Source organism: Colletes gigas, unplaced genomic scaffold (assembly GCF_013123115.1).
Source record: "Colletes gigas isolate AHSC1104 unplaced genomic scaffold, ASM1312311v1 Colletes_gigas_Sc00009, whole genome shotgun sequence".
Classification (NCBI taxonomy): Eukaryota; Metazoa; Arthropoda; class Insecta; order Hymenoptera; family Colletidae; genus Colletes; species Colletes gigas.
In genome coordinates, this window is record NW_025106638.1 from 6,331,188 (window position 1) to 6,356,690 (window position 25,503).

The 25,503-nt window shown below is 41.0% G+C and overlaps 1 protein-coding gene across 1 annotated transcript; it reads right to left on the reverse strand.

Annotated features, from left to right (window-relative positions):
- Positions 1 to 1,133: 1,133 nt before the first annotated feature.
- On the reverse strand, positions 1,134 to 24,873 carry LOC122397574 (probable chitinase 10). The gene is made up of 28 exons (XM_043396825.1): positions 24,749 to 24,873; positions 18,337 to 18,653; positions 16,761 to 17,020; positions 16,591 to 16,644; positions 15,527 to 16,143; positions 14,546 to 14,731; positions 14,228 to 14,372; positions 13,756 to 14,115; positions 13,120 to 13,610; positions 12,574 to 12,991; positions 12,172 to 12,511; positions 11,450 to 11,691; positions 10,020 to 10,381; positions 9,592 to 9,936; positions 9,345 to 9,513; positions 8,913 to 9,124; positions 8,172 to 8,508; positions 7,686 to 8,090; positions 7,252 to 7,551; positions 6,486 to 6,697; positions 5,745 to 6,023; positions 5,298 to 5,483; positions 4,918 to 5,206; positions 4,482 to 4,828; positions 3,931 to 4,359; positions 2,866 to 3,342; positions 2,075 to 2,200; positions 1,134 to 1,853 (listed from the first exon to the last, which is right to left on the reverse strand). The coding sequence occupies exons 2-28, from the start codon at positions 18,651 to 18,653 to the stop codon at positions 1,695 to 1,697; spliced, it is 8,064 nt and encodes a 2,687-aa protein (XP_043252760.1). The 5' UTR covers positions 24,749 to 24,873; the 3' UTR covers positions 1,134 to 1,694.
- Positions 24,874 to 25,503: the final 630 nt, after the last annotated feature.

The window sequence follows — 25,503 nt, forward strand, 5'->3', positions numbered from 1 at the left end:
ATTGAATACGTAGGATTTGAAAGGAATCGAATAGAATGCAATCAAGAAGTGTAATTCTGTTCGAGACATTCCCAGATTCCAATCCGGTAACATGAGAAAACATAAGTAAATATTTCATTTAAGAGAAGCTTTTGTATCGTATCCTTCCCTCGAAAATGCATTGTTTTTTAAATACATATTTCGACTGTAACTTTTCAAACGAACATTTTGTATGAATTTTAAAGGGCAGGTTTTTGTGATCTCATGTTGTATTTATAGTCGTATACTGGTAAAATACAGATTGTTTCATAAAAATATTGCGCGTTCACAGGGGACGCGACGACATTCTCTGCTTTTCCAGCGCGAGAGTAACTCTATTCGCGTCACCCTAAGACAGAGTTAGGCACAACGTAATCTAATTACATCTGCCACGATACGATTATACGCATAATTATGAATCTGCAAAGCGCGTAAAGGCTATGTAATTATCGTGTAATTACAGTGCGATACATGTAAGTTTTATCGTCGCAAATGTAATTAAATTACATTTTGTTCAACTCTGCTCGAAGAGTCGTCGATTATTTATGAAAATTTTCCACCTCGCACCCATGCTCAACATATTCTTGCGTATGCAATTCCTTATCTGTTTTTCCTTTTGAGATGAACTTGAGCCACGCTGCTTACGTAATTAACTACTGTATCATGATGAATAGAACTATTGTACAATATTGTTTCTCCCGATTCAACATCCATAATTTCCCGTTACGTCAATAACGAATAAACTTTGGAATCTAATTCTTTTATATCTGATATTTTTTTAGACATTAAAGTGACCTTCACTTTTTTAAGGTTATCATATCTTCTCATGTAATGCTAAATTGTAGCCGACAAAAAGATATACAAATAATAGATATACATACAAATCAAAATTTTGGAAGAAAATATTATTTATGTACATATTGTTCGTTCAAGAACCGTCTAGTTACGTGAAAAAAGTGTGATAAACCTCGTAGGACGTACGGTCTAATGGAACTTCTTTCACTAATGTATGCAATTGATTATTCAAGAAATTGACATACTATTGACCTGTTAATCTCTCATTGAAGAAAACGAGGAGTTATCGAACATTTGTATACAAACAGTCCAGCGGTATCAGTTACATGCGGGTCAGTTTGTGATTAGAAATTATCGGCGTACAAAAATGGGCACGACTCGAGAACAAGATCAAATAGTGTACGCGTGTTTATATGAACTAATCTCACTGTTCTTGTGTCCTTTGTCCACCACTGAAGTGATTCCCGCGTGTTAGGATACTCCCTATGTATAGGGCGCGGCTTACTTATAAATCAATTACAAATAGGTGTGTAATTGATTTGTAAAATAGTTTCTTTAAATCAAAATGTCCACCAGAAATAGTTTGTTATTTTTACCAGTACAGCAGCGAACGTGTTAACCGATTAATGTTTGGAAAATGAAACATGTCGATCCGTATTTGTATTTGCGCCATTGGATGGAGTTCCGAGACAACAGAAATTTTATAAAAATGTCCGACCATTGGGCACGTGGAATGCCCAATGCGAATCGGCGTTTACACTAGCCGATACTTTCTCGAGCGATCCAAGATTTAGCGAGATCCGTGAAAGTGGAACGCAATGTTAATGGGAACTCTTATCCGTGAACCATTCGCGTGTTTTATCGAGGCACGCGCGTCTTTCTCAAGTATAGTCCATCCTAAGATCTCGATTTCCTCTGATCCCTTGACTCAACGCCGTCAGTAGGGGGTACCTGCCGTCCCCGCAACAACCCCTGAAGTCGTCCATATCCAAAGACCACATTATCGCGCCACCCAGGTTCAGATCGTTTATGAATTCAGCCTGAAATAACACATCGATCGTTCAAACATAATTAACACGCTGCACGTAAGAAATCGAAACAATGGCTGACTTTAACCGCTCGATATGAACAGTGCCGTTTATGTAGTTCGTACGAAATCACGAACAGGGGAAACAGAAGAGGACTGTAATCTCAAGCGATAAAAAAAGAAGTTTAATTTAAATGGGCCGTAGGAATCTTTGATTGTATTATCGTTAATTACCTTTTGGAGTACTATGGATACGTCATCGTAACCGACCCACTGATCGTCCTTTGTGGCGTAAGGCCCAACTAAACCTCCGGGCACTTTAGTTACAGACCATCCTCTGTTCTTCGCGTTATTACATATCTGAAACATTACAATTGTTTCTACACGTCGCTCGGATTAATCTCTAAATATAGAAATGCCGTGAATTAGCAAAATTTTTGCCATAATCGTCTCTAAGAAAATAGATATTCTATATAGAATAGTAGATAGAATTTGTATGTCTAATACTGGTGAAGGACAATTGAGCCACTTACAAGCCAAATCAATCAACTCGACTTTTTGAACTTTTTAACATTTTTGTGGCAAATAACATTTTATATTTAGAATAACTGTCGAATAGTATATTTGGGGGTGTAGGAATTAATTCCTGTATTAAAGAAAAGCTACTTGTCCCAGTAGACACATTATAAATAATACTTGCAAGAATAAGAACACTTTTATACTAAACACACTGTGCAAGACGATATTGTATTCTGTTGTTTACTCTTAAGAGTATGCACTGAATTACCATTTGTTTACATTAATTGTAAGTCTTAAGTGTGTCATGGCGAATAACGTAACTATCGTTCTAGCCTCGAATATCACAACTAGCAAGGAGAGCAAACTTCTGGATATGACTCTTTGCTGTGGAGTTGAAGAAATTTTATTGCTAGATCTTGAATAAAGTCTTGATAGGATTAAATAATAATTATATATGGTCCAACTATTTTCTGTTATTATACTATAACTTCGTTTATCTTTGTTACCTCGTAGTAGGCAAGGATACCAGCCGATTTCGTGAATTCTCCCGGATGACCAGGTCCAGAAGCTTGCACATTGAAACCCGGTAATTCATTTCGCTGTGGTGTCTTGGACAACGTGAAGCTCTGTCCATAAGCTGATATGCCCATCACGAGCTTTCTGGATGGCACTCCTCGCTCCAGCCAATACGTCATCGAGAAGTTCGCGTTCAAATGATTCGTTTCGTCGTTTGGATTACTGTAAAGCGGTGCCACGTGTCCTGTTCTGGTTTCCCAAGAGCCGTGATAGTCGTAGCTCATCACGCTGATCCAGTCCAAGTACTTCACCAACGCTGGCACGTCATAAGCCACGTCGATCACGTCCTTACTCGCTGACACAGCGGCTGACAGAAGCAAACCTTTCGGCCGAAACGCTGCGTTCAGTTCCTTCAGCAAGAGCGCAAAGGCTTCTCGGTCGCTCGGTGGTCCACGGTTGCAATCCATCTACAAACATAGTCATGTATTTTTTTTTCTTTTCTTTATTCGAAAGCCTCGTGAAATACCTATTTCTGATTGCACTAAAAAAGTGCAACCTGGATGTTGCTATCAAAAACATCTAAAAGTCAATTTCTTTTTTTACATAGTATGTTCAACTTTTGCGATGGTATTGGATAATATAAGGCATACTGAGAATAATAGTATTACATCTATCGTGAAATTAAGTATTCAAATTGTTATGTTTGTACCGCTGTGCCACGTGTTGCGTAACTATACAAAGAATCGTTGACGCGCTATGAATGCTCTCTCAGAAATTTAATATCTTGGAAATTATTATACTTAGGATGCACGTCGTTATTTTTTTTAAATCTGAGATTTCATTACTCTATCAAACTCTTCCACGAAAAATTGAATTTGAAGAAAAAGAATTTGACCTTCATATGTGCTTGAAGTTACCACTGGTTGTTCCTTTCCTAATAGTTTTTTCATCAAATCCTGAAACTTTAGACATAATCGCATCGATAACTTTGTTCTGATTTCTTTTTAGACAAGAAACCACAAATAAAGAATGTTTTATGCGTTTCATGTATTTACCTGCCAGCACACTGGGTACTCCCAAATAAGATCCAGACCGTCGAATCCATGGTTCATGACGAAACGTGTGGCGTGACGTGCGAATCTTTGTCGTTCGATCGAGCTGTGTGCTACTCTGCTGAATTTGTCGTCCTTGGACTCCTCCCAGCCTCCCAGACTCAGCAGAACCTTCAATCCAGTCTTGCTTTTGATGTTCGTTATCTTCTCGAGGAACTCTTTCTGCCTGCTACCCTGGGGATTCTGTATAGTTAATCGTTCCGGATCCAACGTGGCCAGACCGTAAACAATATGCGTGCACAGATCCGGGTCGACATCTTCAGGCAAGAATTGTCCATCTCTCGGTCGCTTTCGCGCCCATTTCATCAGGTAACAAATCACTTTCTTTTCATTGTTTCCTTTGGCGGCGATCAGAGGCAGGAATTCGTTCGACTGTGAAGCGAAACAAATTATAAAGGTTGCTTACTGTATCGATATCAAGAAGATGATCGACAGATGCCAACACAGGTGTACAGGTTGTTCATAAAATTGTATAATTCACAGTAATTCTAAGCACTTGCCTGCCTTTGTTTGCATTTAGTATTCTCTGGCCAATCGCAGCGGTCCTCGTTCCAATAAAGCCCAGACGGGCAAGAATACTCGGTGAGCCTGTTGAAATTGCACAAGAAATACTTGGAGCAATCCTTCTTGTGGGGAACAAATAAACGGCCTTGGCAATCTTGGTGCGAGGGAGTTCCTGGCAGATCATCGGCTTCTATCTCAACGGTGTCGTCGACCTCAGGAACTGACGATGATGATGGTGGCACATAAGTTGGCCAAGTGGTCGTCGTGGGCTCCCAATCAGGTTGCTCAGAAGTCGTTGGCTTTGTGATGGACTCACCGGCATCGATGGTCGTGAATTCTAATTTAAATATGTTAACTTATTATAAGTAACAATTTTTATTCCGGATTCAAGTAACATGACTGTTTCCCTAGTTACTAGTAATTTACCAGTGGATACTGGACACAATGGACCGTCAGGATAATTTCTCAGAACTCTGTTCATGGTCCTTAAAAGTGGACTCGGTTCGCAGCCGCATCTGTTCTTGAAGTCGTCTAAATCTAGAGCCCAAACCATGCCACCAGCCAGACCAATGTCCTTGATTAATTCTGCCTTCAGTTTCATCTGCTTCGAGTCATCGAAACTCACCCATTGGTCGCCCCTGAAGGCGTACGGGCCGATGCGTCTGTCCTTGTCTTGGACCACGGTCCAGCCCTTCTTTAACGTTCTCTCACAAATCTATGACCATTAAAAAGTATGAAAAATTGTACATTTCATATGAGAATATTTATCGACAAGTATAAGTAATTAAACGATGGATCATGCTTACTTCGTAATATGATAAGAAACCTCTGGCTCTGGTCGCTTCTCCAGCTTCCCCTCCGCCATAAGTGGGAGCATTAAGTCCCCTTTGGCTTCTTTCCGCCAAGGAGAAGGACTGACCGTACAACGGTGCGCCCATTACGAGTTTCTTCGCTGGGGCACCCTTTTCCATCCAGTAGTGTATGGAGAAATTCTAACAAAATAATCACAATGAACAATAAAAAATTTTTCCAGCATATAAATAAATTTGTTTGGTATTCATTAAAAGTAATGGAGATTCCGATTTGTAACAGAGTTATCAAGAGATTCTGTATATTCGCTGACCTTCCGCTTTTACGGAAGCATATACACTCGTAAGTAAATGTAGATTTCATTGAATTTATTAATGTCCTTTATCGTCCCGTGAAACGAACGATGGTATCGAGATGATTAATTACGACTTTCGAACACGTACCGCGTTAAAGGTCGGCTCCCAGTCGCCAGGTAAATGATACAGTGGCGCTACGTGACCAGTTTTCTTATCCCATTGGCCGTGATAATCGTAGGTCATGACGGATATCCAATCTAAATATTTTGCCAAGGTAGGTACATCGTAACCTTCGTCGATGACACGTTTGCTTGGAGAAACCGCCGCTGACAATAGCAATCCTCTTGGCCGGAATTCCTCGCTTAATTCCTTCACCAAACTGGCGAAGCCTTCTTTGTCTGACTTTGGCCCCTTGTTGCAATTCACCTGAAATTTGTCGATCAGCAAACGTTACTTGCAATATACATATAAGTCAAAATTAAGGTTGAAATTATTCAAATAATTTAATACTCGATTACTACTACTTGAGAGCCATTGTTATAATTAGACTGCGGATCTTTATGCAAATTCCCATTTTTATTAATAGAATTAATGAAACGGAAGCTTCGCAGAGGGCTGTCTCAACCCCTAAATATAATAATTCGTATCTTACTTTAAGTATTTCTTATATTTTTGCATATTAAATGCATTCTGTAGTTTTTTAAGGATTAAAATTTCCCATAAATGCATAAACATCCGTAGATGAATTATCTACATTCCACAATTTAAATACAGTTGTACAGTTCTTCAGATTTATATTAAGGAAGTCTCAACTAGTATCAAATATCAGAATTCGAACTATGAAAGCCTCTAATATCTTTGTTATATTCAAATCCGATTATTCCCTACCTGCCAACACACTGGATATTCCCAATCCAAGTCCAAGCCTTCGAAATCATACTTTTCGATGAACCGTATAACATTTTCTATGAATCTTCGTCTCGCAGACGGCGAGTTCGCCAGACGACTGTATTTGTCTCCAGCAGAATCGTTCCAACCCCCGATGGCCATCAACACCTTTATTCCCTTCGATTTTAACGCTGCTATTCTCTCGTAGAATTCTGAAAATAACACGGGACGTGTACATTAGATAATTTCATCAGTGATGTATATTTTTTTTTTTCGAAATTAACTCCCTTTTCTTGGATCAATATTTTTGAAAAAGTAGTTTTAATTGTTTCGAGAATTATTTTCTTATAGGAAACTATTCTTCTGTGTATTAAAATGAGTAAACATATATATAAATATTGAAACATATTAGAAAAGAAATGGTTTAAAGAAGGATGCAAAATTTGATGACTTGTCTCTTGAAACGGGAGTCAAGTGCCTTGATAACCAGGGTATAGAGCACGCTCTTGGGAATAGTTCTCCAATTACGCCATTCGAAGCAAATAACTTCACGCATTGACTTATTTTTTATGTAGATTGACCATATGCAAGATTTTTTGATTATGTCCTACCCTTGTAAAGACTTTGTATGTTCTGATAGGGGAAGAGGTCCATGGGGATAACGTCATTATCCTCATGGATGTCTGATGACCCAACCCTTGCAATAACACTGTATTTTATCCGTTTCGAAAAGAAAACAATAAAAGAAATCAATTTGTCTATTTACTGTTATCTATGTCGGCCCAAGGATCGTGCGACTTGATCATCAGCTGCGATCCATCGAGCACAGCGAAGCCGTAAAGGACGTGAGTGCATAAGTTCGTGTCTACGTCCTCTGGCAAGAATTTTCCTCCCTCTTGTCGGTACCAGGCCCAGTTTGTGAAGTAACATATCACTTTAAACTCGTCTTCGTTCGGCATCGAGTCTGATGAAGTTGATGTCGGCGTAGACGGTGTCGTAACAGTGGAGGGCGCCATCGTTTCTGAAGTCTGATCCAATTCCTCCTGAATTATAGGCGGATTCGAAGCTGTGGACACTGCAATTTAAAAGTATTTGACAAAATATTCTGTTAGTCTGATAATTACAGAATTTCCATTACCTGAATTTGTTAAATTAAAATCAAATTTTAGGAGTACTAGTTGTTGGCAGAAATGATTTTACCTTCATTTTCTTCGTCGGAGTCCTTCGATAGCACTCTTTGAAGCGTGTGCATTAACGGGTGGGGCCCCTCTCCGCAACGTCCCCGGAAGTCGTCGAGGTCCAAAGCCCAAACCATTCCACCGCCCAGGCCCATATCTCTGACGAACTGAGCTTTTCGCTCTATCATCTCTGCATCATCGAAACTGACCCATTGATTGCCCTTGTAAGCGTACGGGCCCATTCTGCGCTGAGGGTCCTGGACGACGGTCCACCCACGTTTCCGTATTCTGTCGCAGATTTCATAATAAGACAGAAATCCAGCTGCTCTCGTGAATTCTCCAGCTTGTCCAGCGCTGGCTGGAGCGTTCAGGTCCGTTCCCGCGCTTGGATCGTTTATTGAAAACGATTGGCCGTACAGTGGCATTCCTATTATCAAAACGAACCATTAGTTTCGTCTATCGCGTAATGTAAAAGAATCATGAAATAAAACGCAGCTAAAATATTTACCCATGACGATGTTTCGGCGAGGAGCGCCCTTCTTGATCCAATAATTGATCGAAAAATTCGCATTGAAGTAAGAATAGTCGTCCTCCGGGTGGTAATAGAGCGGCGCCACGTGGCCAGTTTTCTTGTCCCACTGACCGTGGAAATCGTAAGTCATCACCGCGATCCAGTCCAAGTACTTCGCCAACGCTGGAACATCGTAACCTTTGTCGATTACTTTTTTGCTGGGCGAAACCGCGGCACTCAGCAACAATCCTTTCGGTCTCAGCACGCTGCTCAACTCCCTGAGCAAATCTGCAAAACCTTGTTTGTCCGAGGGTGGACCCTTTTTGCAATCGACCTGCAACAACAACCGACACGTTAAAAACAATGTTCGTTTAAATTTATTTTTTCATTCCTTAACCCTTTGCACTCCAAATTATATTTCAATTTTGTTACCAGCGGCTCCCAATGCTTTTAAGAATTTTATTTGAAATTTACCTGTTAAAATATCTGTTTTATTTACACTGTTGTTGTATTTTGTAATTTTCAAGTGTATGATATCTGTTTGGTTTGGACTTGAAAAAATGTCAAGTGGGACTTGACGAAGGAGCTTCTGAGATAAAAATCGATGTCGAGTCACACTCGACATAGGAGTGCAAAGGGTTAAGTCTTTCAATACCAGTGCTAGATGATCTGGAAGAGAATTTTTAATTCAAAGTTCTATGATTCTTATTGGAAAACTAATTGTATGGATTTACTCACTTGCCAGCAGACGGGATACTCCCAGTCCAGGTCCAGCCCGTCGAAGTCATACTTCTCCAGGAATTGGACGGCGTGGGAGATGAATTTCTTCCTGGCTGTTGGACTGTTCACGAGTCGACTGTACTTGTCCCCGGCGGAATCGTTCCAACCGCCCAACGCGAGCAGTACCTTCAGTCCTCGTTTCTTGTAAGCGACAACGCGTTCGTAGAAATCTGTTCGAAAACAATCAGCTTGACTACCGCCATTCAGTCCACCACAGATCATGCTACGTTTATACACTATTCATTGCAGTGCATGCTTCCAATTATGTGCAATTAAAATAATGTGATAGTGGTCAACGGTTTATACTTTATTGTCTGAGTGGGAATTGTTATAATTATGTTTCGAGCTCAAAACGAAGAATGGCCCTCCTCCCAACAATTAACTACTCACGGTTATCGTAATCTGCCCACGAATCGTGGGCCTTCACAGTCAGTTCTGAGTAATCCAAGACGGCGAATCCGTAGACGATGTGGGTGCACAACGTGTGATCGATATTCTCCGGAAGATACCTTCCGATACCCCGTCGATACCAGGCCCAGTTGGTGAAGTAACATACGACCTGTTCGACAAACATACAATTATCATAAAGGACATTGTTCTGACGTCGTCACGGGTACACGAATAATGATGACTCTACTTTGTAATATCCAGACAGCGGGGACACTTGGTCAGGATCTATCTCTACGGACGGCAAGGTGGTAGCGATGGTGGTGGCTTGAGTGGTACTCGGCTCCCATTGTTTCTCGGTGGTGGTGGAAATTGGTTTGTCGACAGGTTTGGTACCGGACGGTGACGAATCTTCGACCTCGGGCTCGTCTAACTCGTTCTTGCAATTAGCACGAGCGGGCCAGTCGCATATACGAGTTTGCTTGTTGAAGTGCAGCCCTGGAGCGCAGTGGAACACTTCGTGACGACCCCATAGGCAAGCTCTGTAACTCTCACAGTCGCCAGGGACATTCGTGTAGCTGCCAGGAATGCATGCCTGGAAAACAACAAAAGTATTAATTATCGATGAATTGTTCTTTCTTCAATCATTGCTCTACCGATTCTCTGCCATTTACTCACGTTGGACTTGGAGCCCGATGCCACGATCGAGGCGCTCTTCATTGGCTTCTCGACACAGGGATTTTTGAAGGCCCAATCGCACATGCTTCTCTCATTGTGCCAGTTCAGGCCTGGCCCACACTGCTGCGGGACCAGGTTTCCGTTCACGCACACCAGAAAGTTCGTGCAAGAGTTCGGGTAAGCGTAATACTGGCCGTGTTCGCAAGTCTTCTCCGGTCTTCCGTTGGGATTTTCTGTGGTGATCGGTCTCTGAGTGGTCGTGGTGGCTCGTGAAGTGGACCACGTGATCGGTCTCGACGTGGTCGGCCTCGACGTGGTGCTCTTCATGGTAGTGGTCCATGATGGTTTCTTTGTCGCAGAATCTAGCCAACAGAACAACTTATGAGAAAAGAAATTACCGTAACGAAGAAAAATTTTTTTTATTAAAAAATTGAGAGTAAAATTAAATTGTGCTTAAAGAGCTTAAGAAGGTATCTATTAAGAGGTTCCAGAAAAAGTATTGATCCATGTACTATCGATGTACTTATAGTATACTGTCGTGATATTTTGTACACTTGCGGCAAGGTGGAATCGATCGTGATCGAGATCAAAAACGTCCAGAGCAAACAGGAAGGTGTCATCCTTCGTGCTGGATTCAGAGACACGATCGATCGAAGCAAAGAGAACCCCGATATTGCTAGCTGTCTCGCGGGAACTGAATGATTTACAGAGGGGAAGATGCTACGACAACCTTTTCACGGAGGCGTCGGTTACAAAATCCGTGGAAAAATGTGCGCAGGAATGTGTTCGTCGTTGACCGCGTACAGCATTGTAAACAGGTTTTCACTGTACCAACGTCTGTTGACAAGTGTCAGGAGAAATTATGCGCATCTCTATCTCGCATAATTCATAACACGTATGTGTTAATTCAGTGTTCTTTATATTGGAAGGCGCAGCCCATAGAAGAGGTATGGGCATCACGTGATTCAGGAGAAATTAAATATTCTACATTAAAGCGTCGTCTTCTAGATCATTATCTTTACGATCATTGTTACATGATATCTACTTGCGATTGTTTATGTCGTGCTATCGTATCTAAACAATTAGAATCGTGTACATGTACTTGACATTCCACTTAAACCTGTTTTATAATGATAAACTTCAACAGGTTTGCCATTTAGTAACAAGGCACTTCAGAACTTATGTTTACATGGTACTTTTTCATCATTACAATCAATAGGATATACTTGACAAGTTTGATAAGAGCTTCTTAAAAATACCCTGTGCAAATAAGCGTTCTTAGATGCCCTTGTCTTATAGTAACGACGTGACATGGTGTACGATCATCTTGAAATCTATTTTAACGATAAAAGGCGAGTCTGAAGAGAAACCTGAAAGCGTCAATAAGATCAAAAAGAAGAAACAATTGATAAGGATAGACACAGACTTACTATTGCCTGTTTGACATTTTGCAGCGGCAGGCCAGTCGCAGATACCTCGACGAGCGTCCCAGTGCAGTCCAGGCGCGCATTGTTCGCGTTTTAATTCACCTAACACGCATCTATAGTAGTTGCCGCAATTAGAAGGATCTGGTAGGTACGTTCCAATCGAACAAAACGCCCCTGGTTTCGTGGAAACGTGTGGCCCTTCTGTGGATTCCGTGATCTCTGGGGTTGGCTTCTCGCTGGGCGGTCTGAAATCGTTCATAGTTGAAATGTATCCTAAGTAGTGGCAAGACTTAGACTAAAATTATAGTCATCATTTGCAGTCAGAGGGTAGTGACTATGTTGCATCAGTTAACAGTCAAATATTTAATAACCAAATGAAAAGGTCATCAGTAGACTGCGGATCTTTATGCAAATTCACATTTTTATTAATAGAATTAATGAAATCAGAGCTTTATAGAATTCTATCTCAAGCCCTAAATATAATAATTCGTATCTCTTATATTTTTGCATATTAAATACATTCTGTAGTTTCTTGAGAATTCAAATTTCCCCTAAATGCATAAACATCCGCAGTCTAGTCATCAGCCATCGTACCGTAAGTAATAGATCATTAGACATTGCCTTTTTAGACAACTTGCTCTGCTACAAGACTATACAAAGGCCTTGTAACAAACTTGTTGACCAATACATCCTGATATTTCTACTTTCTTCTAAAAGATACGTACTTGGTCGACGTCCAGGCCCAGGAAACGCTCGTCGGTTGAGTCCACGCAGTAGTGCTGCTCTGCGTGGTAGACTCTGGTCGTTTGCTCGTCGATAGAGTCCAAGACCAGCTGGGCCAGGTGGTTCCTTGGGTCGTTGTGCTCGGTTTCTGAGACCAACTCGGCCACGTTGTTCTTTGGGTCGTCGTGCTCGGTCTCGGAGTCGATGTTGGTTTCGTCATGGCAACAGTGGGTCGCGGAGTGTCCTCCACGGCGTCGCTGTGAGTCGTCAACGTTGGCGGTTGTGGCGTGACTGGCTCCGATGGTCGTTGACAACCCTCGGTAGCTTTAGTCTTCAAACGTCCTGTGAATAAAATGAACGACATAGAGTAGATACAGTTACAGACAATAATCAATGTCACTGACCTAACGCACGGTTGATGGTCTTCAACAGAGGAAAGGACTCCGCGCAACAGTGATTCAAGAAATCGTCCAAGTCCACGGTCCACATTGCAGCTCCTCCGTAACCGCTTTGCAATATATGTTGTCCCTTCGCGTAGATGCTCTCTTGATCGTCGTAGCCCACCCACTGGTCCCTCAAATAGGCGCTTGGCCCCACTCCGTGTTTCCATCTCTTGTTCTTCAGTCTGTCGCAGATCTCGTAATATGCCAACATGCCAGGCTGCCTCGTGAATTCTCCTGAGATCCCGGGCCCAGACGCTGGGTCACCGAGGTCGGTCAGGTCCTCGCTGGACAGTCGATAAGCTTGGCCGTAAAGAGGTATGCCTACCAAGAGGTTCGACCTTCTTGCGCCGAGTTGTACAAGGTACTCCATTGTAGAATTCTGAAAAAAATTTCAGTGGTACATTCCTCCACGGTCCAACAAGACTATATTTGGAGTACTTAAAAAATGGCACTCTTCCTTAAAATTTGACTGATCTTCTTGCGAGATTGAAACGAATTTAGACTTACTACATTGTAATACGGATTGGTGTCGGTAGAACTCCCAAACAATGGCGACAAGTGTCCCGTCTTCGACTCCCAAGCGCCATGATAATCGTACGTCATGACGGACACGAAGTCTGCTAGTTTGGAGATCTCGTGCACCTCGTACGCTCTATCGATGACCTCTTTGTATCCGGACAGAGCGACCGCCAGCGTGAGCTTAGGCTCCTGCTGGTCGAATTCCTTCCTGAGTTCTTGCAACAGCTTCGTAAAATTCGGCTTGTCCGAGTCCGGGCCTTTCCTACAGTCGCTCTGCCAACATTTTGGATAGTTCCACTCGATCGAAAACCCGTCGAAGTTGTGCTTTTGCAGAAAGTTTATCGCCGCGGCGACGAATTTACGACGCGCGGCGCCGCTGCTTATCAGTCGCGAATACTTATCACCGGTGCTGTCCGTCCAACCCCCGATGGCTAATAGTATCCTCGGTCCTTCGATCGACGTTATACGCTGGTAGAGATCTGAAAGAATTTTGGTTTAAAAAGTCGTTTCTAAAGTTACGTGAATTCGTAGATTAATAACCTTTGATTAATATGATATCTAAGCACGGTATGTAATCTCGTACACGTTGTACCTATCATGGAATAATCAGTTCGATGTACTTACTGTGTTCTATGTCCGCCCACGGGTCGAACGGTTGAAGCAGCAACGTGTCCGGATTCAAACCGGCGAATGCATAAATGACATCGGTGCACAGACGCGGATCCAAACGTTCTGGAACGAACATTCCATCCCCTTTGCGGTACAGTGACCACGAGGTCACGTAACATACAACGCGTGGTCCTTTGTTCGTGGAGATCTCCAAATGCTCCAGTTCCTGCGTTTCTTGTAGACCCGTGTGTAAATTCTGTTCGTGAATTCGATCGTTCTGTCCGGGCTTACAAACTTCCGGTGACGCCTTCACGCAACAATTGTCGACGGGGCTGAAAAATCTTCCGTATCCGCAGTAACCATGGTGCTGCATGCCTAAAAATAATTTGTATTCTTTTAATAGTAACTACTTCTCTTTTGTTCGAGTTTCATTCGCTCACTAAATTAGATGGTAATCATGAAACATCATTATTCCAATGTATTTTACCTTCGTGGCAGGAGTAGAAACCGGAGCAGTTGTCAGGATCGCTGAAGAGGCCATCCGCGGAACATTTCTTCACCTGTGTCTCATCGTAGAATCCTATCGACTCGGTTGCAGCGTTCAACATTGGCCACGGATTCCCACAAATACCCTAAGAATACAAGATATTTCATGCGATATGTTTAAATAAGAAATAAGAAATAAGATATAAGGAGTCCGCGAGAACAAGATCCACAAGAAATAAATGTTTGATAATTCGCAGAGCCTCAGAGATCTATCTATGACTTCCTTGGGATCTATAGATCAATCGGGTTAGAAACTCACCTGAAAATCGTCCAGATCTACGGACCACAGGGAAACTCCACCTAATCCAGTCGATCGAACATACGCCACTTTAATCTTCACTGCCAGAGGATCATCGTAACCGATCCATTGATCTCCGCGTTTTATGTACGGTCCCTCCTCGTCCCGGCCAGATATCCATTGCCCATCTTCTAATTTCTCGCAGACCTTGAATTAATTGCGAAAATTAAATATCTATTTTGGGAATTAGCCTTTCAGCCTTGAAAATTAAAAAAAACATTTTCGAAACCGAACAGATATTTACAAGTAACTCGTATTTATACAGGGTGTTCTGCCACCCCTGGGAAAAATTTTAATGGGGAAAATCAAGGCTTTGTTAAAAAGTTATTAACGTTTAAAGTTCCGCCCGCACTGAATTCTTTTCTCGAAAATGCGCAGGATTTCGGGGGTACGTCTATTCACCAAAAATGATTGTAATTGACCCCTGCGACCGAGAATAATTTTTCCAGAACGATTTGAAATTTTTTTTTTCCGTCGTAAAATTCCACACCTTCTCGAATTTTTTTCTAGAAAGTGAGTAGGATTTCGGGGGTATGTCTATTCACCAAAAATGATTGTAATTAACCCCCCAAACCGAGAATAATTTTTCCAGAACGATTTGAAAGTTTATTTTTTCGTCGAAAAATTTGGGAATTTATGTAATTAGATTTTCGGTAAGGAATTTTTTTCTCGAAAGTACGTAGGATTTCGGGGATATGCGTAATGACCAAAAATGATTGTAATTGACACCCGCAACCGAAAACAATTTTTCCAGAACGATTTGAAATTTTTGAATTTAATTGTTAATAACTTTGTAACGAAGCCTCCATCAACAAATTGGTATTCTTGGTTTTCGTCTTATTTTGGCCTCTAGAATCCCCCAATACAATTTTTCCCAGGGGTGGCCGAACATCCTGTAGATTAACGTCGAATAGCCTGTGATTCAAAGTAAATAATAGTTACTTCGTAATAAGCCAATCTCCCATTCATCTGCTTAGCGTAAGCGTCCTCGACACCTGGCCCGGCGATGGGTGCTCTGGCGTCGGTGAAGTTCCCAAACTTCATCGTGTAGCCCTGGCCGAATATCGGTAGTCCAAGAACTATCTTCGATCTATGCTCCCGGGGAACTCGATCGAGCCATTTGTTCGTCACTCGAGCCACGTAATTCAACGGCGCCGGATGGAGCGCCAATTTCTCCCTTCTGAACGGCGGAGTCTCCCTCCACGCTCGTAAGAAGATCAAATCGACAACGGCGGCGATCTCTCGATCCACCCGATCTTCGGGCCTCTGGGCTACAGCTAGAATGTACTCGTGATCGGCGAGCGTTCTCCTGAGGATCTTGAGCAACAGCTTCAGATCGTTCGAATGCTCCGACGAACTTTCCCAGTCGATCTCTACGCCGTCCAGGTCGTGTTCCTTGAGGAAGCTCAACACAGATTTCGCCAGCTTCTCGCAATGGAGGGTGCAATGGTTCTTGGTTGCCTCGATAAACAATTTTCCTCTGTTTGGAGGCGCGATCGAGATCAACACTCGCAACGACGGGTTCCTTGATCGATGTCCCGTTACCGCCTTGTATCCACCTGTCGGAATCGTTCGTATAAATTAACGGGACTGATTGATCCGCAGGCGCGCTCGCTGGGCGGTTGAGTTTTTATAGCAATAATAATAATTCTTAATTTAACGATATCCCCTTGTATACATTAAAAAAAAAAAAACTTTTGGTAAAGGATGACCCAGTGATTCGGATAAGGAATAAAATAAAATGATGGCCACAGGTTAACGATAAATGTATTTCGATGTTACGTGTTCGGTCTCTAGATCGAGTCTGGCCTGGTCCATTGTCTCGTGTTCTCTTAGATACGACACCGACACCTTTTTGAAGGCTCGAGACCATTCCACTATGGCGGTATAATTACAAAGGTGTTCATATCGCACCGACAAACAACCCAACGGCGCGGCAACATTAAAAGTATTCGCAGAATCCTACGCTCTAAAGACGAATTGATAGAGTTGAACGTTCGATTTACCTTTGATTTCGTTGTATTCGCGGTCCCTTGAAACAACGACTAGTCTCTCCTGATCTGAAAAGAAAAATGGACGTTAATTAAACTGATTGCATAGTCATCGGGACAAGATTCGTATGAGCCTCGTAATCGATTCGTTGGAAATGAATTTTGGTTAAAGGTGGGTTAATCACCTAATGTGGCCGCAGTGTAGACCAGATGGGTGCACTTGTGATCCGGCACCGATTGCGGAAACAAAGAGAACGGCTCCGTCCTATGGACGGCGTTGGAGTCCAAATGACACACCACTTTAGGATCAAGGATTTGCTGCGTCCTCGTGAGGGTTGGCGGAGCCAGAGGTTCGATCCAGATCGACTCATGCTGAACGGTATCGAAGAAAGGAGGAGTTTCCCGATGCTCCACCGCGTCCCTCAAAGGCACTCGACCGTCAGGCCTGCGTTAAAGTTACGATCATCGATCGTCTATCGAACAATTTGATTAAACGGGTCAGGCTGTTCCACAAGCTGATTTTTATCTCTATCGTGGGCATCAAAATTTTCATTATTAATTCTGTTCTCGAAAATCATGAAACATCGTCGATTAAATCATTTGGAAAAATTAATCAAGGTCAAGGTCATCGGTTAAAAAATATATCGCATATCAATAGTAATAATTAGACTGCGGATGTTTATGCATTTATGGGAAATTTTAATCCTCAAAAAACTACAGAATGTATTTAATATGCAAAAATATAAGAAATACTTAAAGTAAGATACGAATTATTATAATTAGGGGTTGAGACAGCCCTCTGCGAAGCTTCCGTTTCATTAATTCTATTAATAAAAACGTGAATTTGCATAAAGATCCGCAGTCTAGTAATAATAATGGTCTTTCAATTTTTAATTTGTTTATTTAGACTATTATGAGATAAAGAAACGAATAAAGGAATTATAAACAAATTTAGGACCGTGAAAAAGAAGATTCAAAATTGTACTTTAACATATTACCCGCTCCGCCCCCTGGTTAAGCTCTCAATGTTTACATTGTGTCGATAACTCGAAAAACGATAACAAGTATATATCTCATTAATGCCAATGGCAATTTATGCCGATACCTGTTTGATACCTGCACGCGATGCTCGGGAATTGATACGTGTCGTTAGCAATGAGTAGGGTAAAGTGGTAATGATGGTAATCTGCCCACATATTATCATTCAATTGCAAAACCTAGTGTTACTCGATGCATTCAAGTATCCCCGATTACAAAAGTCTTTTCTATCAGTTACCAAGCTTATGACGTTATCACCAATGCATTCTGATACTTTGTTTCAATTCAAACAGTAATAATTTTAATTACAGAAGACTAGTTGTCTATGAAAGGAGCATAGAAAGTACGGGAGATTAATTCAACTTTCAGATAGTATGAATTTTATTATGACTTAAATAAGAATGCAACAAATTTCATTATATTTGGGAATTCTGGCTTTCTTTTGTTTTTGTTTTTCGTGTTCTGTTAAAGAATCTTAATTCTTTGCCATAACGAGTAACAAAAATAAAAAGAAACAACCATCGAAGGAAGGCAAATTGTAATTGAGCTATCAAAAAGTGTAAAATCCCTGATCTCCTCTGCTTGTAATTACAACGAGAGTAATTACAACTTTCCATTCGACCCAATAGTTTACGACTGTATTGTTATTATTCGTTATTCGAAAATAAGATTGTTCCAACTCCACTACGGAACAGCCTGACAATACTTTCTACAGATACAGACTCTCTGATGTCCTGCAGGGGCAGGCTTCCGCCGTGGATAAGGATGGCGTTCGAGGGCAAAGACTCGACAGCGTCGCGCAGAGGGAATCTCTGCGATCCATATTCTTCGTGAGTGACGGGTGAATCTATCGAGTTGTCGATCATCGGCGGACTCTCGACGGCGCCCCTTTGGAATGGAGGAATACCAATAATCTCCACGTCCCCTTCCGTTTGGCTCGAGTCCCATGGCGGCGGTGGTAGCAATTCGTGCACGGATATCCGATAAGGTGGCCCCGCTGTCGACAGGCCCACCAAAATCAGAACGATCCAAGCAATCATCTGCGCAAATAAAAACACCCTGTCAAATTTCATTAAAATCGGTGAGGATCACATCTGAGACTTCCCTTATCGGGAAAAGTCCCATTTTCTACAATCAATCTGTTAGCGACGGTTTATTTTTAAGGGACGTCGAGGGCATTTAGCTCGACGATATTTCGTTCTCAAACGATTTATGATAGGGACTTAGCCTGCGTGGGGCCCAAGAGGGATGGTTGCAAGGACACAATCCAGATGCCCGTCGATGGCTGGTGACTCGAAGTCACGCAGCTATCGGGCGTCATAGGATTGCTTGTTGAAAGGAAACGTAGGTATGTTAGAAAAAGGCAAGCGACCCGACGTTGTCTTGCTTTAAAGAATAGGAACTCTGTTCCTTGAGGATCTGGCCACGGATTGGGAAGGCAAGGGTGCCTTCTGGTAAGAGGACTAAGCTTGACCTCTTGGCACTTACCCCAGAACCGGGACTGAGGAGAGTTGTTCATACAAAATATCTAACAAATCTGTACAAACGAGGGCGTAAACACAGCTACAATTACTTATCTATAAATATGTGTAACTCGAGGACTCGTATTCCCGACGATCTCAATTAAAGCCGACAACGATTCGTTCCGACAAATGCGAATGTTCGACACGGGATTAAGTGCTGGGCGGGTGTTAAATACAAGGGTGATTAATTTCCCCGGTGCCAACCACACAGCTTGGTCCCGTTCACGGTGCATCGCGTTGCGTTCGCGCCCGTATGCGTGCCGCTCGCCAAACCTGTCCTGCACACGGAACACGCGTGCACCGAGACCGGAAAAGAAAAATATAGACCAAGGTGTGCTCGGCATGACAAGAAATCCCGGCCTTCGGTAATTGGGCTTGGCCAGGTTCAATCATAATAACGACCAGTTGCGCTGGTCTCTTGAAATATGATCGACGCGCCGCCGCAACATAACAAAGATCCTCTTTGTCGACCTCCGTGTCGTCGCCCCTGAAACGGAAGTTTCGTATCGCTGGAGGATATTATTTGAAATCCGAGTATCGCTTCAACACGTTCGCCGTCGTTTTATTTATGAACTCCGTTCTGGTTTCTCCGAGTGAGCAATTTATGAGAATTTATTATTTTTTATCATTGTCAGTATTTTTATGTATTAGAGCACGATTCTCGAACTTGGGCCCCCTAACAACATATTAAATAATTTTAGCAATTTTTGAAATTTGATAAGCATGTTCTAAGTAATATAGGGTAAAGGACCCTATTTTTCATCTCAAGATCACCCTTCTTTTAAAATAATTCTTACACCATAGCCATTTTCGTACAGATTAAGAACGTTATCTTGATTTTCATCGTCTCACGACGTTTTCATCGACACCACCTTTTTTGGAGGCTATAACTTAGCACACTCTATAATTAATACTTTTTAGTTTTGCTAAATTAAAGTCTACAGATTTATAGTTTAATCGTTCATAAATCGTGGTGATAAATTTGACTTTCATGTGGTATTTTGTTCCTAAATCACGGGTTCTTGAAAGTTACTCATTTTATCACCTCGCTAACCATTATCCTGCCACTATTTGGTGTCTCAATTAAAGTGCTGCAAACAGTAGTAAATTTAGACTTATCGAAGCCTAATGCTAGATTGATTTTTAGATCCTCTTCTTTTCTGTAATATTTCATACAAGATAAATGTTAGTTATCCAACAACGTTTTGCTAATTTTTTTTATAACAATTCTAGGCATTTTTTTAATTCACAACTGATAATGTATATTGAGTTATTATTAATACAACTAAAAAATATGCATAGATATTTTTTTAACCGACCGCAGGCTCGCAATTTATTATCTTTCAAAGAGGAAACCTGAAACTTTTCGTCGAGAATGTTTTCGATAAAAAGACCAACCTTCGGAGGACCATCTATTTCGGCGCTTATGTCCGAGCTATTTACGAAACCTGGTCGCGACTTTTCTTTTGTGGTAAAACTTGAGACGACCATCGGAAGAATGCAAGAGGAGACAGTGAAAAATTCACGTCGTTCGACTGACTCTTTCCTCTTTTTTGCGTGAACAAGATTTTCGGGGTGAGGGGTTGATCGATATCCTTTATTTCCATCCAAATACTTGCGACGACTCGTATGTTCCTACGGTCAAGCGTTTCTATCCTTGTATAACAAAGAATTCATTGTTATTTCATTCAATTTCAGCCATCAATTCTTTCTTTATATTTTATAATTAATCGATTGACTTCAAATTTTTAAAGAATCCTCAGCAGACATGCGTTTATCGTTCGACCTGGAATTATTAAAAAATATTGATCTTTATTATTTTTGTTAATATCTTAGTTATGAAAAAGTTAAAATACCGAAATTTTAATTTCGAAGTGCAGGCATTCAGTGACCTTGGGATTTGCACGGTTTCTGCGAGATCAGTCATGGTGCGTATCGTCGTACGCGGCGACGCATCGATCGCGAAACCGTAATTTATGCGAAACGCACTGCGCTGATTCATTCGAGGACAAAGACACGGGCGTGAGTGTTTAAATCCTCGCGGTGGCGTTTAAGAGATTAAAAATGCAACGCACGTAAGTACGGTGGAAGCGACCGACGCGACAAAGGGCAACGTTTGCCAGCAGGGTCGCCACGTGCCGCCCTTGTCGAGAGTTTATTCGCACCAAATCAACCCTTTAAGAGGTAACACCACAGTAAAACCTGAAACGAAGCGTTCTTTTGCGATTTGTTTTTTTAGATGGATGGAAAAGTAAGAGGATAATAATATTCAAGAATGTTAATAACCATGTCGTCAAGTGTTACAAAAAAAAATATTTATTAAAAAATGGTGCAAAATGACGACGCTGGAGCCATTCTCGCGAGGCGTGTTTCGAATTTGGAAGAAAACAAAAAATTTTCAATCACACAATCAAATTTTCAATAACAACATGGTTAACAACATTCTTGAACATTATTATCCTCTTATTTTTCCATCCATTTAAAAAAAAACGCTTTATTTCAGGTTTCTATAGTGGTCTTGCCCCTTAAGACATTCTTTATATTTCCTTCCAGCACACATGCATGTTTGCACTGTAGAGGTTGAGTCTGCGCACTAAAAAATGGACAAAGTTTTATTTATCGATATCGACTTTTAACTCGTATAATGATTGGAAATTTTATTCAATTATCGATGTACGTACAAGTATTGTCAACGGGATATCCATTCAAGCTTCACCTAAAAATTCAACAAATGTTCACAAGATTTAGTATCCAATTGTGCATTACATAATATACGTATTACATTCTACAAACGAGAATAAGGATGAACAATTAGCTCCTGTCTTTTCAACCCTTTGATTATGTAACACAATAGAGTCAGCCGTTTAATCGAGGGTGTCGGAAAATGGAGGAATTCTCGTTGACCTTAGAACAACAGGTGTGCGCGTATACAGAGTGTTCCAGGTTTTAATGGCCAAACTTTGTCAGTATATTCTAAATAAGAACTAAATAAGAAAAAAAATTACATAAACATAGATCAGTTAAAGCTTTATCAAAAAGCTATACGAAATGATAATGGAACAACATTGGATTAATATTATATACCGTTTGCAAAGAAGACCAAAATAAATTAGCCGTGAAAAATTATTACATAAACATAGATCAGTTAAAGCTTTATCAGAAAGTTATAATAAAAATACGAAATGCTAATGGAACAGCATTGAATGAATATTATATACCGTTTATAAAGAAGACCAACATAAATTAGCCGTGACACGTAATAAAAATAATGCCCGAAAGGACATTACTCTTACACACGTACAACATCACATAATACATATTGAAAAGAAGTACTTACAGACCAAGGTATACGTATACACATACACATATAAACTGACAGCACTCCATTATTCACAAATAATAACTACACATAACTCATTTCGTGAGTATTTCTCTTCAGCGTATATTAAATGGTTAAGTTATTTTGCACAAAATAATTATAACATATTTACCTTGTGCATTCCTCCTTCTATTTTAATTGATTATATCCAAGATTAATATTGCACTCCACTAGTGGCAATGAGCAGGACGAGAATAAGTTCATTGAAATTATTAATAACAAAAGTACCTGGCAGTATATTACTACCTTATGATTTCTTTAGAGCCGTAGTAATAACTCAAACTATGAAATCCTTTGATAAGTTCTATAGTAGAACGTAAATAGTTTTTTAAAAATAAAAATGGCAGCCAACGTGTTAATCGTTTCTTTGAGTTTTAAGTATCAGTGACAATGTAATGGCGGTACCCTCGCCTTTGTACGTTCCTACGCAAGGCGGATGTCGTATGTTTGCGAATTAATTCCCAACGAATAAAACCGTCACGAAATGCGGCATTTATCTTGACGTTCGAGTTAACGAGAGTCGAACAGCGTAACTGCCGGTTAATATGCCCGCTGGACGTCCCGTTTTCCTTCATTTTCATCTTTTAAACGCGCTCCAATCGTGATAAATCATTAGCGCGCGCTGCCAGGAATGCGTATTCGCGAGACAAATTTCGTGGCTCGCTCCGCGACGAAGAAGTGCCAATTAATTTTCAATCGAACGGCACGGAGAAGAGATTAAACGCCATCAAACGGGCAATTAATTACGTTTCGAGTGGTTTCTCGAGGAAAAGTACTTTATCTCTGGGACTGGTCTTACTCCGTCATTATAGCGTCGAGGCGTTTACGACGTGAACGAAAAATGATAACGGAAATGGCCGTGGTTCGACCGCAACGGCGAAACTCGACGGAAGAATCGGACGAACAGTAATTAATTTTAAAATAAATAAGAATTACGAAGCTCAAAATTTTACCCTACAACGCACGCGCGAATACATAAACTTGAACAATTGGAACTGTATTCTCTAAATGCAGTAAAAGAGTACTTCAAGAATGCATAGCCACGAATAACGAAATTTATAAACAACTCCTGGGCAAACGTAAACAAATGAAAATATTATTTTTGATTAAAATCAAAAGAAGAACTCAGAGGATGATCACGTTCTAATCTAGAACCTTCCCATAATGTATTAGGATCTGTTACACGCTATACTAGACTTCCATGTCCAACAATATTATTATTTAATAATAATAATACAATAATATTATTACAATAATATTATTTTTGATTAAAATCAAAAGAAGATCTCAGAGGATGATCACGTTCTAATCTAGAACCTTCCCATAATGTATTAGGATCAGTTACACGCTATACTAGACTTCCATGTCCAAAAATATTATTATTTAATAATAATAATACAATAATATTATTACAATAATATTATTTTTGATTAAAATCAAAAGAAGAGCTCAGAGGATGATCACGTCCTAATGTAGAACCTTCCCATAATGTATTAGGATCAGTTACACGCTATACTAGACATCCATGTCCAAAAATATTATTATTTAATAATAATAATACAATAATATTATTACAATAATATTATTTTTGATTAAAATCAAAAGAAGAGCTCAGAGGATGATCACGTCCTAATGTAGAACCTTCCCATAATGTATTAGTATTGGTTACACGCTATACTAGACTTTCATGTCTGATAATATGAAACAAGTGAGTTTTGAGTTAACTCTGAAGATTTCGATAAAAATAGTAGAAAAATTGCAGGTATGTCCTGTAACGAAGGTTCGATGAAGTATGGCTCGCACGGAACGAAATAGGATACGTATGTTCCGGTCCTCGGTGAATATATCGATGCAATAAAACATCCAGCTTCTTCTGCTCGTGGTATCGTTCATCAGAAATTTTTTTAACCACATGGTTAAATATTTCACCGACAACAATAACAAAGAATCTCGAAATTCCTTTTTTGGCATTCCAAACTAAAAACCAACTTTATTATTTATTATTCCAAGTTGGCGCGAAATTTGAAAAGTTCAATTTGTTTAGCTCCAGGTATCGGTGACAAATATCCACTTTTCTTGTTTGTACGCGTCAAAATTGAATAGCCCTGACAAAAAGTACTAAACCACTTTAGTATCCTACGTGTTCTATTGTATACAGATCGTGAATCTAGATCGCTACGATCGCGGTTTTGATCGGAATCGTAAAGATGGCAAAAATGGTAACTGGACGAACCTTGCCCCGGAGCGTAAAAACGTCCACGCGTTCTCCAGAAATCCGTGTCCGGGTTGTCGTGGTCGCGAAGGTGAACGTCGTCTATCCACGAACCGTCGATGACACCCGATTCTACTGCACTGAACGTTGATGATGATTGAGAAGCCCGCGATCGGCCCCCTCCGAACATACGCCACCTCCTACGTCAGGACGTCCGCGATGAATTTTTAAAAAGAACGCACCACCCGCCTCGCGGGGAGGGCTAACTTGCATGAATCTGGTATTCTGAACGCGCGAGGACGCCCATATATACCTACTCCATCGCTGGGGACCCCTCGACCCGCACCCTACGGACCCTGTCTCAACGTCCTTGACCACGAGAACGCGACGGCATATGTACACCAATTCTCTCGAGAGCCAGATACACCTCGCAGCGACACCAGACTTTTAGCGGATCTTTTGTGTGCGTGATCCTGCACCCGTGCACCTGGGGGCCATTTCCACGCGTTCTCTAATCCTCGATGACCACCCACCGACTCCGTCTCTCGTCGCGTACGACCATTTACCTAAAATCAATCAACGTTTTAAAAGAGCGTGCTCAGTTAGGTGATAGCAAATTTATTTCTCTAAATTTTGAAAACAAGTTTAAAAAAATAGCTTGCATGGTTCCAAATGGACCCGGGGTCCATGTTATATCATTGTGTTTGCTGTATATTGCTCATGGTGCCAGGCAGTGAACCTGTTATAACGCCTCCACAGTCTTCAAACATCGTTCT